Raw genomic sequence first — 14,201 nt, 5'->3', positions numbered from 1 at the left:
CATAAGGGAAATGCAAGACCTTGATATTACTTTTTCTATAATTTTCTTCCTGTCATTCAGACAGTTATGTAATGAAACATTTGCATGTTTCTCTCTGGAATCAGAGAAAGATTTTGTTGTGTCTCAGGTGACAATCAGCACATTATCTGGGCTCTCATTGGTTAAAACACATGGAGCGTTCTTGTGGGAGAATGATGATTGGTTGCTGGTTTGACAGCTGCCATATAAAAAGCTGTCAAACCAGAATTGTTCTGTCCTGTTACTTCTGGTTGTCAATAAACACTTCTGGTTGACTTGCCTCCCACCTCAGCTTGTAATTCCTTGGTCAGGAATACACAAAACTGGCGAAGAGGATGGGATGCTAAGTTCCCTCAGTTCCCAAGCTAATGAGTGAATTACTGCCACAGAATGGCGACTATGCCTACGTTCGCTCCATTTAGCGCAGATAAAAAATCATGGGAGACTTTCATAGAATGCTTTGAATGCTTCCTGATGGCAAATGATCTGGCTGAAGTGACTAGTGATAGGAAGAAATGATACTTCCTTAGTCCCTGTGGGCTGGAAATGTTTGAGACAGTGCAAGCCCTGTCAGCACCAATGTCAGTCAATATAGTGCCATGGGAGTTTCTTTTGACTAAATTAGAAAAGCACTACGCTCCGGCCCCGTCAAAGATTGCCAGAATACATGCTTTTAGACAGTGACTCCAAAGTGAGGGAGTATCGATCAGTCAATATATGGCCACACTTCACAGAGAAGTTATCAATTGTGAATTCCCTGTGTTAGATGACACACTACTGGAGCAGTTTGTGTGTGGGATTAGGGACTTGCACCTACAGTGGAGGTTGTTGGCTCGTTCTGAAATCACCGTCCCAATAGCAGTCAATGAGGCCAAAGCTGATGAAATGGCTGAGAGATCGACAGTCCAAATTCAGCGCTACTTGGCAGCAGCCTCCTCAGGACTGAAATTGGCTGCTGTCAACCACCAGGGAATCCCTGAGGAAGAGGTAGATGAAGGCTCTGAGGGGATCGACTGCCTCAAGACACAATCTGCCAAATGGCCACAGGAGGGTTGCCTCAGTTGTGAAGGCAACCATTACAGATCAAATTGCCATTTTAAAATTGCCGTATGCAGATGCTGCTGCAGGAAGGGGCATTTGGCCAGTGTTTGCCATGCTTCCATGCCTACACCCAGCCAGGCAGGGGACAGCTACGGGGAGAAGAAGTATGCTAGGCAAACTGGGAGGTGAAAGACATCCTGCTCCCCTATTGATGACAACCTGCCACAAGAAGTGTGGGATGTGCAATCCACAGGAGAGCGTGCCTTGAGAGGAAAAAAAATTCCTCACAGTGCTGATGGAAGGATCCCCATGCAAAATGGAGATTGGTACAAGATCGGCGAAATCAATCGTCTCCTGGCAAACCCTGAAACACATAATGCCTAATTTCTCTAAAGATTCTCTTTCTCATTGCAGTTGCCGTTTATGAGATTACCAGGGGAACTCTATTCCGGTGCTGTATTGGTCTAATGCCTAGGGTTTAAAGGCTGATTACCGCTCATTGTAGTTGCCAATCCATTGGCTAGCCTGTTAGGTATTGATTGGCTTGAACCCTTGGGCCTGAATGTTGCCGGCATTCACACATCTATCGTTTCTAATGACTTTGAGGAGCTCGCAAATGAATTCGCAGGTGTTTTTGATGAGAGCCTGGATAATTATAAGGGCACCCCTATTACCCTCAATTTAGACACACAGGTTTCCCCAATCAGGTTGAAAGCGCAGAGAGTGCCATTCGCACTCAGGGCCAAAGTTGAAACTGAATTGGATAAGTTAATCCGCCAAGGAATCATGGAACCCGTCGATCATGTGCAGTGGGAGACACCCATAGTCACCTCTGTGAGGCTGATGGGTCCATTAGGATCTGTGCGGATTACAAAAATACTTTGAATAGTCTTGCAATCCAATCTGTACCCTATGCCAGTGGTGCAACACTTACTACACTCTCTGGGACAGGGACTGATCTTTGCTAAATTGGACATGGCACAGGCTTGTTAACAGCTGCCTGTGGACGAGGCTACAGCCAATGCCCAAATGATTATGACACACAAGGGGGCATTCCGTTGCCGCAGGCTCCAATTCGGACTCTGCATTGCCTCTGGTATTTTCCAATGTTTAATGGAAAGGCTGCTCCAGGGGCTAGATGGGGTAGTCCCATATTTTGATGATATATTACTGGCTGCAAAGGATGGGGCTGACTTCATCTGCAAGTTGCGGGCTGTGTTACAGTGTTTTAGGAATGCTACATTTAAAAAAGAGTAAATGTCACCTGGGGGTGCCCTCCATAGAGTTCTTAGGGTTCCAGATAGATGCTGAGGGGATCCACCCCACCAAGTCCAAGATGGACATCATCCACAATGCTCCTACCCCTAAATCTAAGAGTGAACTCCAAGCATTCTTAGGCTTGCTCAACGTTTACACGGTTTTCCTTCCACATAAGGCTTCAGTGGCAGAGCTGCTTCACTGTCTGCTGGATGGATCAGCGAGTTGGCATTGGGCGACTAGGGAAGCGGAAGCTTTCGCAGAAGTAAAGACCCTTGTCATATCATCGGCAGTCCTCATACAGTATAATGAACGACTGCCGTTGACCCTCGCTTGTGACATGTCACCCTATGGCGTCAGTGCTGTCTTAGCCCACAGACTACCTAATGGACTTGAGGCACCTATTGCCCCATTAACAGCTCCGGTAGGAGACTGCCCACAACTCTGGATCACATACAATCACTAATGGGTAGGAGACTCCACACCACTCTGGATCGCATACATCCCAATTATGTCACCAGTCAAAGCCCGTTAAAAGAGTACAACACCTGGAGGTTCAATATCGGGGACTGGGTTTTCGTCCAAAATTTTGGAGGGTTCACAAAATAGGTGCCGTGGGAAATAATGGAGATAACAGGACCCTGCTCTTATAGGGTTCTACTGAATGATGGTTGGGTATGGCAGCGGCATGTAGATCAGCTACGCCACCAAGAAGCTTCAATGGGCATGGATGCCGCTGAAAACCAGGCTTCAATGAATTGACACTCGCAGGCCCTACTGTCACAGAACACTGAGGAATCAACGACTCGCTGTGCACCACCTACCAGCCAAGTTCATCACCATTGCTTATCACTAGGCCAACCACTACAGCCGACACTGCAATGGAATATTCACTTCCAACATCCACACTCCCATTGGACTCTTCCAGAAGGCCATGGGAGTACCACCGGTTATCCCTGACTACGAACCCAACTTCTCCTACTTTGGGGCTGATGCCAGGCCTTGGTCTATGACGCTCGGGAAGGATCCGGCGCCAGCCAGCACACCTTTCAGACTACGCATGTGCAATCTGGGGGGAAAGTAGTGTTGTGTCTCAGGTATCAATCAGCGCAGTATCTGGGCTCTCATTGGTTAAACACATGGACTGTTTTGGTGGGAGAATTATGAGTTCTAATTGGTTGCCGGTTTGACAGCTGCTATATGAAAAGCTGTCAAACTGAAGTTATTTTGTTCTGTTACTTCTTGTTGTCCATAAACACTTCTGGTTGACTTGCCTCTCATCTCAGCTCATGATTCCTTGGTCAGGAATACACAAAAGATTTGATCTTTTTAACTTATTTATTTTTTTAACTTTTTGTTTTCCCCAAAGTAGAGAGAAAATATTTCTATCCCAAGAGGAAATATTTTAACACAACCTAAAGGCACAATGTAATTATTGCAATTAGTGTGTCTACTTTCTAAATTGGTTCTGGGTGTAAAATAGAGAATAACAAAACATCCATTATAAATGGTGGTATAAATGCCTTTCATTCAAAAATTAGACATGGAGAAATTCTACTGTATATTAGTTTGACTGCTAATATGAGTTGTTTTTCAGATATAGAAAATGAGATATTAGGAATGATGATACTTTAGTATTAGCAAATGTTCATTACTGAACTCTGTCTTCAAATAAAGGCATTTTCACTGAAAATGAAAATTTGCACTGAGTATGGATTATCAGAGATATTACTAATGATTCTACTTTCCTGGATATCATGTAAAGCTGCTAAATGTGAATTCCAAAACCTTCCTCCCATTACTCATCAATATTATCAGCCAGGAGACATTATAATTGGTGGCATTGTTTCACAAAGCTTCATCTTGTCTATTCCAGCAGATTTCAGCCATCAACCTCTTCCAATATCATCTGATGAAATTATGTAAGATTTTCCCCACAATACAGTTTTCAGCAGATCTATACATTTGAAATGTACAGTTGTGTGTCCAGAAGAATAATGCAGGAACTAAAGCAGGAGTTGTGATTGTTAAAGGTTCAGATCATTTTATTGCTACATATCCATTCCATGTGTTTAGAACACTTTCCAAAGAGAAGACAGCATTACTCTAACCTAGAATCAACATTGTTAATTTACCCTAAGTGCCCAAGAAGGGAACATAATTATTTGAATTATAAAAATGGAGTAAATACTATTTTGTTTGAGATCAAAAGGCATAACATCATTGAAGATGTTTTTATTTATCTTTTAAAAATGCCATTTATATATTGTATTACGAAGTGGAAATTCAAGAAATAATTTTCTTTCCTTGAGGGAAGAAAACCCACTTCGGAATACATTACATTTATAAGTGTCTTTGTTCCATCATTTTCACTTAATTTTTCATTTTAACTTTTTTCCATTGCTTATGCCTTTTCATTTGTTTTCCAAGGTGTCCAAATAAATGCCATTTCATATTATGCCATTCATGTTCTTTTTTGAAAAATTCTTTGAAATATTCTGCTTTGCAATATAATTAAATGGAAGAAAGAAACCTCAGCCAAACAATGCATTTTAAATCAGAAAATATTGCTACATTTTAAACATTTTAAAGAATTTTATTATTTTATTAAAAAGAGCAATACATGTATTTACACCTCTCTTTAAAATTGCTGTAAGAGAGCATCATGCTTTAGGAAATGTAGCATTTTTTAAAATAATGTAATATGTGAATCAAAAAGTAAATGCCCTAATTTATGAAGCAAGATATATTCTTATAAGCCATGGACATTTTTTTTGTAGTGTGGTGACTAAGAACTATCAGCATGTCTTGGCTTTGGAATTTGCAGTAAAAAAGATCAATGAAAATCCCTTCATTTTACCCAATGTCACCTTGGGATTCCACATATATGATATCTATTCTGATGCCAGATTGACCTACCAAGCCACAATGCAACTTATTTGTACAAAAAACAAATTTATTCCCAATTATGAGTGTGGCCTCAAGGATAAATTAAGTGCAATCATAGGGGGACTTCGCTCAGATACATCCCACCTGATATCAAACATTTTAGGTATCTATAAGACTCCACAGGTAGGAGGCATGTACAGTGTGTGGATATAAAACAAAATGGGGTGTTCCAGGTTTATGTTTATATTTAATAGCCCAATATCAATGCATTTTATGCAGGCAGAGATGCTGTATCTTGTAATTAATCTCATATGTGGTTTTATGAAATTGTTTCAACTCAGTTCAAATCATATATGTGATCTTCATGAAAAGGTAAATGAGAGGTTACTGCCATCCTAAAATAATTTCTCAGCTTACAAACTGTATACAAAATTGTGTACTTTTAAGTTGTGACAGAGACACAAAAGTAATGTTTGAGAAACATGTATGCAAAACATGGAATAATTAAGTTAAAAAGAATATTTGAATGGGGAAACTGGAACCAACATAGGAAATTATGTATAAGAATTATTACTTTTAGAATGTTTACAATTAAAGATTTACACCAAGATTTTTTACTTATCTGAAATGTTGCTTTGCTTTGGCATTTATTTGGAGTAATGGGCTTAATAATTACATTTTTATCTCAATAGCTATTATCACCCATTGATATCCCTACTCCACTGTTGGGTTGTCATTTATTCTCAATATTATTGTTGCTGTATATAAAAATGTCCTTCAATAGCACAATTAATAAATATCCATCTTTTCTATAATTATATAAAGCAGAATTAAACTTTTGGTCTCATCAACTGATGATTCTCTTTTAAGTGCCACATCAATGGAATTAATCAAAAATGTAGAAAAGAAAGCAGATTTCCCCCCTAAAAACATTTATTGCTATAGCAAAATACAAAGAAATTACCATTGCCCTCCTAATTATCTTGATGTATCAGGCAATGAACCATGGATATTAGTTCCCATAGTAAATCACTAGAATATTTAAGTTAATAATTTTAGATTAGGGCAAATCATCATCAGCATTGTGCACTGATCCACAATACTACACAGAAATGAACACTGTATTTGACATTTCTATATATCACGTAACCCCATTTCTAAATTTGTTTGTAGCTCCTGTATGGTTCTACTCTGAAGAGGACAAATAAAACTGAATTCCTTTCCCCTTATCGGATGGTTCCAGATGACACCATTCAGTATCTAGGAATTCTGCAGTTACTCCTCCATTTCAAATGGATATGGATTGGATTCATCGCTGATGACAAAGATAATGGAGAAATGTTTCTGAAGCTCATGCTTCCATTATTTTCTGAGAGAGGAATCTGTTTAGCTTTTACAGAAACATGCCCTGAGAATGTAAGTTTTGAGGATTATAAGGAAGATATAATAAGGAAAGGGTCTGAAATGTATAATAAAATCATGAACAGTGTAGCCACTGCTTTGATCTTCTACGGAGAAGCTGATTCAATCGTATTTTTGAGATGGGTGCTGTACTTTCCAGAAATAGAAGTCAGTTTATGCAAACCCAAAGGCAAAGTCTGGATTTTTACTGCCCAAATGGAGATAAAATCACTTGTTTATCAATGGGTTTGGGATATTCAGGTCCTCCATGGTGCTTTGTCTTTTGCAATCCATTCTAAAGACCTGCAGCAATTTAAACTGTTTATTCAGGAAAGGAAACCTTCCAGTGCAAGAGGAGATGGTTTAATCACAGATTTCTGGGAACAGGCCTTTCGCTGTGTTTTCCCCAATACTTTTTCAGGTCAAATTGAAGGTGATATCTGTAGTGGAGAAGAGAGACTTGAAAGTCTTTTGGGGCCCTTTTTTGAACTAAGCATGACTGGTCACAGCTACAGCATCTATAATGCTGTCTATGCAGTGGCCCATGCATTGGATGCATTGTTTGTATCAACCTCCAAACCTAGAACAATGATGAAAGAAGAGAAGATAATAAAACTGAATTATCAACCATGGCAGGTAAGTCCTATGAGAACTGCTACCACATAATCTACAGCTATAAGCATATACCAATAGTAAATGTCCATGTCATGAAAAACAAAAAGGTAAAGGTTCCCCTCACACATGTGTGCTAGTCATTCATGACTCTAGGGAGCAGTGCTCATCTCTGTTTCAAAGCCAAAGGGCCAGCACTGTCCGAAGACGTCTCCGTGGTCATATGGCCGGCATGACCAAATGCTGAACATGCATAGAATGCTGTTACCTTCCCACTAATGGTGGTTCTTATTTTTCTACTTGCATTTTTACATGCTTTCAAACTGTTAGGTTGGCAGAAGCTGGGACAAGTAATGGGAACTGAAACAAAATTGAATTGTTTTTAATAAATACACACAAAGATTAGTGGTTTAGCAACACTGCCAACAATACCTAACACCTCCCTAATTAGACCTCACATCATTGTGAAAGGGAGGAGGGGATAGTTTCCTAAGTGTGCTCATCTGTCATCATAAAACAGATTGAAAATTTTAGATTTTTTTAACATGATTGAAATTAATTGGTATAAGGAAAAGTATTACTATGCCTAGGAAATGTTAATGTTATATCCCCAAAAGGCAGGTGTTTAACTTCCTAGAGAAAGATTGACCAAGAAAGATAGACACTACAGATCAGTTATGGTATTTCCAGTTTTTGAAATTAAAAACAGATTGTTTTTGGACTAGATTAAATTCATCCCAAGAATCAGATGTGTAACCTGAGGAACGACTAGTTCCATCCCTGCCACTGACTTCAGTGGCTAACGATGCACATTATCAGTTTGGTAAATTTGCTCTGTGTGGAACAGTTAGCCTTTCTGAGTTATGTACTAGGTATGTCAATCCTGGATTACTGCAGCTACTTTCTAGATGGTCACTTCTATTTGGAAGGTGAAAATTGAGAAGGCTAAATTGCTGACTACTCAGTTTTACCCTGCATTTATTTCCATGAATGCTAAAAGTTCTGTATAAAAAGCCAATCTGTTACCAAGCCAGATACAGGAATGTCCATAAGTATAAAAGATTTGAACATTATAGGGCCATATTACTTTACCATTTATATCAGCTCTTCATTCCACAGACAATCTGTTACTTCTGGTCTGTGGAGGTCACACGATTCACCACTTTGCCAAAGAATGGAGATAAGATTTCTCTCCCTTAGTGCCAGTTGTAAAGAATTTTTTTTTCTCTTGCATTAAACACTGATATCTGTTAAGTATTATTTCAAACTGTGTTCTATCTGTAGCCACCAACTCACACTATTAAACTTAAACTGCAGATTATTTTATTTGATAATACTATATATAGATTTATATATTTTAGAGATGATATAGACAAAACTGAATATGGGTCTTTTCATCCTAGCTTCACTCCTTTCTGAGGCAAGTCTCGTTCAACAATAGTGCAGGAGATGAAATATTTTTTGATCAGAATGGAATGGTAGTTGCAGGATTTGATGTCATAAATTGGATTACATTCCCAAATCAGTCCTTTGCTAGAGTAAAGATTGGAAGAATGGATCCCCCAAACCCTAATCTAAACCAAACATTTACCATCAACCATGATGCTATTGTGTGGCACAGCTGGTTTAATCAGGTATGACTTAAATGCATCTGTAGGGCAGTACTCACATTTTTAAATAACGTAAAGAAATTGAAACTTTAAAGAACAGAATCCAAATATTTTCAGTGTTTTTTAATTTTGAGAAACATACAAGAATTCTTCTCTAGAAAGAGAGGGTAGGAAGGAGAAGACAGAGGGTAGGAGTAGGGAAGAAGTAAGGGAAGGAAGAAGGGGAAGGAGAAGAGGAAGGAAGGAAGTAGAGAAGGAAGGGAGGGAGAAAAGAAAAGAAAGAGAAAATAAGGTGGTGTCATAGCAGGGGTGAAGAATGGTAAACAATACATTCCAAATTATACCTTATAACCTTTTAAATGGAATAATAATAATATAAGAATGGCAAAGAAAAAGAATAACTGTGAATGTATACCTATAACTGTATGTAAGAGAATGAATGACAGTAAAAATATAAAGCACAATATAGGTAACTTGATCATAACTTGATCATAAGTAGCTAAGTATAAATAAATAAAGAAATGGATATAAAAATGGATAATGAATAACAAGATTATGAACGCAAGATAGAAATGTATAGAAGGAAAAACACTAACTGCAAAGAAACCAATTTGGAATTGCTGTATGATATACGATGGAACTTATTGTTCCTATGTTGTTTTTAAGTTATGTGGTTATTTTTGTTAATGTGTTTATGTGTTCTATTGATGTGTTTATGTGTATAAAATTAAAAAAAAGAATTCTTCTCTAGAGCTCTGACAGCTTATTTTCACCCTGGAATGATTTCATAATGGCCTCTAATATTACCCAACTTTGAATTTAATAATTTAATTTAATTTAATTTTTTACATTCCTCCTGCAGGTTTTTTGCCATAAAAAGAAAAAAATTCTTTTGTCCATAGTAGTAATGAATCTAACCATTTTTTATTACATTTATTCATGCGTTAGACACAGCCTCTTTCTGTTTGTAATGACAATTGTCATTCTGGATATAGCAAGCAAAAGAAGGAAGGGAAGCCATTCTGTTGTTATGATTGCATTCCATGTTCAGAAGGGAAGATCTCTACAATAAAGGGTGAGAGTTGTACACTAGTTATCAAAGTGGAGGATTACATTTTTAAAGAAAAATATATGCTTGTCTCTGGCATGTGGACAAAATGTAATGATCACATGAGATTTTAGTCACTTTCCTTTTTTATTTTTATTTTTCTTTATTTTACATCTTTAAAGTATATATGTATATATACATATACATATACATATACACACACACACACACACACACACACACACACACACACACACACACACACACACACACACACACACACATATATATATATATATATATATATATATATATATATATATATATATATATATATATATATATATTCTTTTTTCTTTGTCGTTTGTATTTTCTCCCTTGTTTTATAATGAAAGACAAACCATACTTCTTTAAGGTTAAAATTTAACTTCTTTAACTTTATTAAAATCTTTAAATGTTTGCTTTAAATTTTAAATCACCACCACCCTCAAAATCATCATCTTCTTCTTCATCATCATCATAAATTGAAATTATCAGAAATCATCCAGAACATTTATAGGACATTTTGTATTTACTGCTTCTATAGTACATTATTTTAGCCCACGATGTTCCTGAACAGTAATGCTCATTTGTTCATACATTTCCCTAACAGAATTTTATATTCATTTTTGAGTGAGACCTCAAAATAATTTCTTCCTCATATCTCATTTCTGAGAATGATAAATTTAGATATTTTCTTGATTGAGCCAAGTGGCACAGTGGTTAGAGTGCAGTACTGCGGGCTACTTCAACTGACAGCTAGCGACTCCTTTTAGTCGGGTTTCAGGCCTGGTTACAGCACGGAAACTGCTTTGGTCGCGCTGATCGATGATCTCTGGCGAGCCAGGGATAGGGGTCACCCCTCTATCCTTGTGCTCCTTGACCTCTCAGCGGCCTTCAATACCATCAACCATGGTATCCTTCTGCGACGGTTGCAAGAGGTGGGAGTGGGAGGCACCGTTCTCCGGTGGTTCTCCTCCTACCTCTCGGACAGGTCGCAGTCGGTGTTGGTTGGAGGGCAGAGGTTGACCGCAAGGTCCCTCAATTATGGGGTGCCACAGGGCTCGGTCCTGTCCCCTCTCCTATTTAACATCTACATGAAGCCGCTGGGTGAAATCATATGCCGGCACGGGATTAAGTACCACCAATATGCGGACGATACGCAGCTGTATCTGTCCGCCCCGTGCCAACTCAGTGAAGCAGTAGAAGTGATGTGCCAGTGCCTGGAGGCTGTTAGGGTCTGGATGGGAGTAAAGAAGTTGGTACTCAATCCAGACAAGACCGAGTGGCTACTGATATTCCCTCCCAAAGATTGGCCAATTATTCCATCTCTCAGGCTGGGGGGTGAAATTATACGCCCCTCAGAGAGCGTTCGTAATTTGGGAGTCCTCCTGGATCCTCAGCTGACTTTTGAACACCATTTGTCAGCTGTGACCTTTGCCCAGGTTCGCCTGGTGCACCAATTGCGACCCTACCTGGATCGGGAGGCCCTTCAGACAGTCACTCACGCCCTTGTGACCTCAAGACTGGATTATTGTAATGCACTCTATACATGGAGCTGCCCTTGAAGAGTGTTCAAAGACTCCAGCTGGTCCAGAACGCAGCCGTGCAAGCGATTGTGGGTGCACCCAGGTACACCCACGTTACACCTATCCTCCGTGAGCTGCACTGGTTACCCATTAGTCTCCAGATCCACTTCAAGGTGCTGGTCGTTACCTATAAAGCCCTTCATGGCATCGGACCTGGGTACCTGAGAGACCGCCTCCTGCCGATCACCTCCCATAGACCGATTCGATCACACAGGTTAGGTCTCCTCCAGATTCCATCTGCCAGCCAATGTCGGCTGGCGACTCCCTGGGGGAGAGCCTTCTCTGTTGCAGCGCCAGCCCTCTGGAATGATCTCCCCGTGGAGATCCGGACCCTTACTACCCTCCCGGCCTTCTGCAAAGCTGTTAAGTCCTGGCTGCTCCAGCAGGCCGGGGGGCTCTCAAAATATCCAGCCCCCCGGAGATTGTGACTGTTGTATATTTTAATGTTGTTTGTGTATTATTCCCCCTCCCTTTTTTATTGTAAGCCGCCCAGAGTCCTTCGGGAGTGTGTGGCATACAAATCAATAAAACTATAACTATAACTATAATTAACTAGCTGCAGTTTGGCACTGGTTCAAGGTTGACTCAGCCTTCTATCCTTCCGAGGTGGGTAAAATGAGGACCCATATTTTTGGGGACTCTGTAAACTGCTTAGAGAGGGCTGTAAAAGCACTATGAAGTGGTATATAAGTCTAAGTACTATTGTTATTGCTATTCTCCAAGCACTTTGCAATTCAAAGTGGAGCACAGGGATCATGCTAATGGAATCCTGAAGATAATCTAAGCAGTTTCACTACCAGCAACTGTGAAATTTTTGCAGAATAACCATGAATTTAATAGCAGATATATGTTTTTCTATAATCTGTATGAGGTATAATCTTAGTTAGTTATTATTCCCATTTCAGCATTCAGTTGAAGAGGACTTGAGAGAAATCACAGTTTTTCTTCTTTTTTCCTCTAGATGCAGCTGAATGCTTTCATTGCCAAGAAAATCATTACCCAAATAAAGATAATAATTTATGCATTCCCAAGGGCATAGACTTTTTGTCCTATGAAGAGCTCCTGGGAATTGGTTTAATTCTTGGGATTCTTTCATGTTCCTTGATAACCATTCTGGTTCTTGGAATATTTCTGAAGCACCACAATACCCCTATTGTCAAAGCCAACAACCGGAATCTCACATACATTCTCCTTGTCTCACTCTTACTCTGCTTTCTTTGTGCATTACTCTTTATTGGCAAACCTACTCAGGTGACCTGTCATCTCCGACAAATTATTTTTGCCATTACATTTTCAGTGGCTGTTTCTTGTCTGTTGGCCAAAACCATGACTGTTGTTTTGGCTTTTATGGCCACCAATCCAGCATCAAAGATCAAAAAATGGGTAGGGAGAAAACTAGCCACTTCCATTGTTCTTTGCTGTTCCCTTATTCAAGCAAGTATTTGTGCTACGTGGATGACAACCTCTCCCCCATTTCCTTCTGCTGATACACATTCAGCACCAAATGAAATTATCTTGCAATGTAGTGAAGGTTCAGATGGAATGTTTTACTATGTTTTTGGTTACTTGGGTTTCTTGGCCTGTGCAAGTTTCACTGTAGCTTTCCTTGCCAGGAAATTACCTGATAGTTTCAATGAAGCCAAGTTCATCACTTTCAGCATGCTGGTTTTCTGCAGTGTTTGGCTCTCCTTTGTTCCAACCTATCTGAGCACCAAAGGGAAGTACATGGTGGCTGTGGAGATCTTTTCAATTTTAGCCTCCGGTGCAGGGCTGTTGGGCTGTATCTTTTTCCCCAAATGTTATATTATTTTGCTGAAACCTAAACTAAACACAAGGGAACAATTAACAAGAAGAAATCCCTAAAATTATAAACCTTTAGTTTCAGACCTAAAACTTCTTGTATCATGACATAGCACTTTTATACTGCTCTTCAAATAATCCTTTGTTTAAAAATCATTTGCAGAGTCAGATGTGTTTCCAATCCAAAAAGCAGTTGTATTTTCTTGCTTTCCTTTCTTTTGAAAGCATTTTGCTTCTCATTCAATAAGTTTCTTCAGTTTAGTTCTTCATCTTCTTCAATGAGAATTTAAATATTTTCAAAGGAAAGAAAAAAACAAGGAAGTCCAGATACCTTTTGGAAAAAGCACCTTTGGGACAGCCATGACCTGGATGGTTGAGAATCTCCCTAAAACATAATCCTTCAAACTGTGATCTGAAGACAAGATATTGCAATACTAATCTTTATAAATGACATTCTGAAATACTTTTACATTCTAAGTTGTCTTTTCATTAAGAATGTGTTATATTTGATTCTGATGACATTAAGTTGCTGAAAAATTTAAAACTTGTTTGGAGGTCATTTGTGTATTTTTAGCTGACAATGGGTACATAATTCTTTGAATGATAATAACAATATTTTGCCAACTCAATTTTATTTATTTTATTGATTAATCTGATTCATTTGATTTAGTAAAGTCATTCAATATTAAGATTGTTGGGGAGGCTACCAATAAATCTAATACATAGATTAAAAACAGATTAAAATCACATAATTGATTGAACCCAAACAATATTTTCCCAGCCTGATGAAACAAACAGTATAACTCTAGATCTCAGAACAGAACATTGTCTTAAGCAATTTCCAGAAAATAAGGAGTATGGGAATGAGTGATATCTCTGGAAGAGGGGGATGCTGTA

At 38.9% G+C, this 14,201-nt stretch overlaps 1 protein-coding gene across 1 annotated transcript; it reads left to right on the top strand.

Moving 5' to 3' along the window:
• The first annotated feature begins 2,395 nt into the window (after nt 1-2,395).
• On the top strand, nt 2,396-13,367 carry LOC116521555 (vomeronasal type-2 receptor 26-like). Its single transcript, XM_032236214.1, has 7 exons — nt 2,396-2,740; nt 3,994-4,238; nt 5,097-5,388; nt 6,379-7,242; nt 8,622-8,852; nt 9,777-9,903; nt 12,466-13,367. Exons 1-7 carry the CDS (start codon nt 2,396-2,398, stop codon nt 13,365-13,367), a joined length of 3,006 nt encoding a protein of 1,001 aa, XP_032092105.1.
• Nucleotides 13,368-14,201: the final 834 nt, after the last annotated feature.

This window comes from Thamnophis elegans, chromosome Z (genome assembly GCF_009769535.1).
Source record: "Thamnophis elegans isolate rThaEle1 chromosome Z, rThaEle1.pri, whole genome shotgun sequence".
NCBI classification, from domain to species: Eukaryota; Metazoa; Chordata; class Lepidosauria; order Squamata; family Colubridae; genus Thamnophis; species Thamnophis elegans.
Note: the sequence above shows the minus strand (reverse complement) of the source record. Positions and strands in the feature narration are given on the sequence as shown.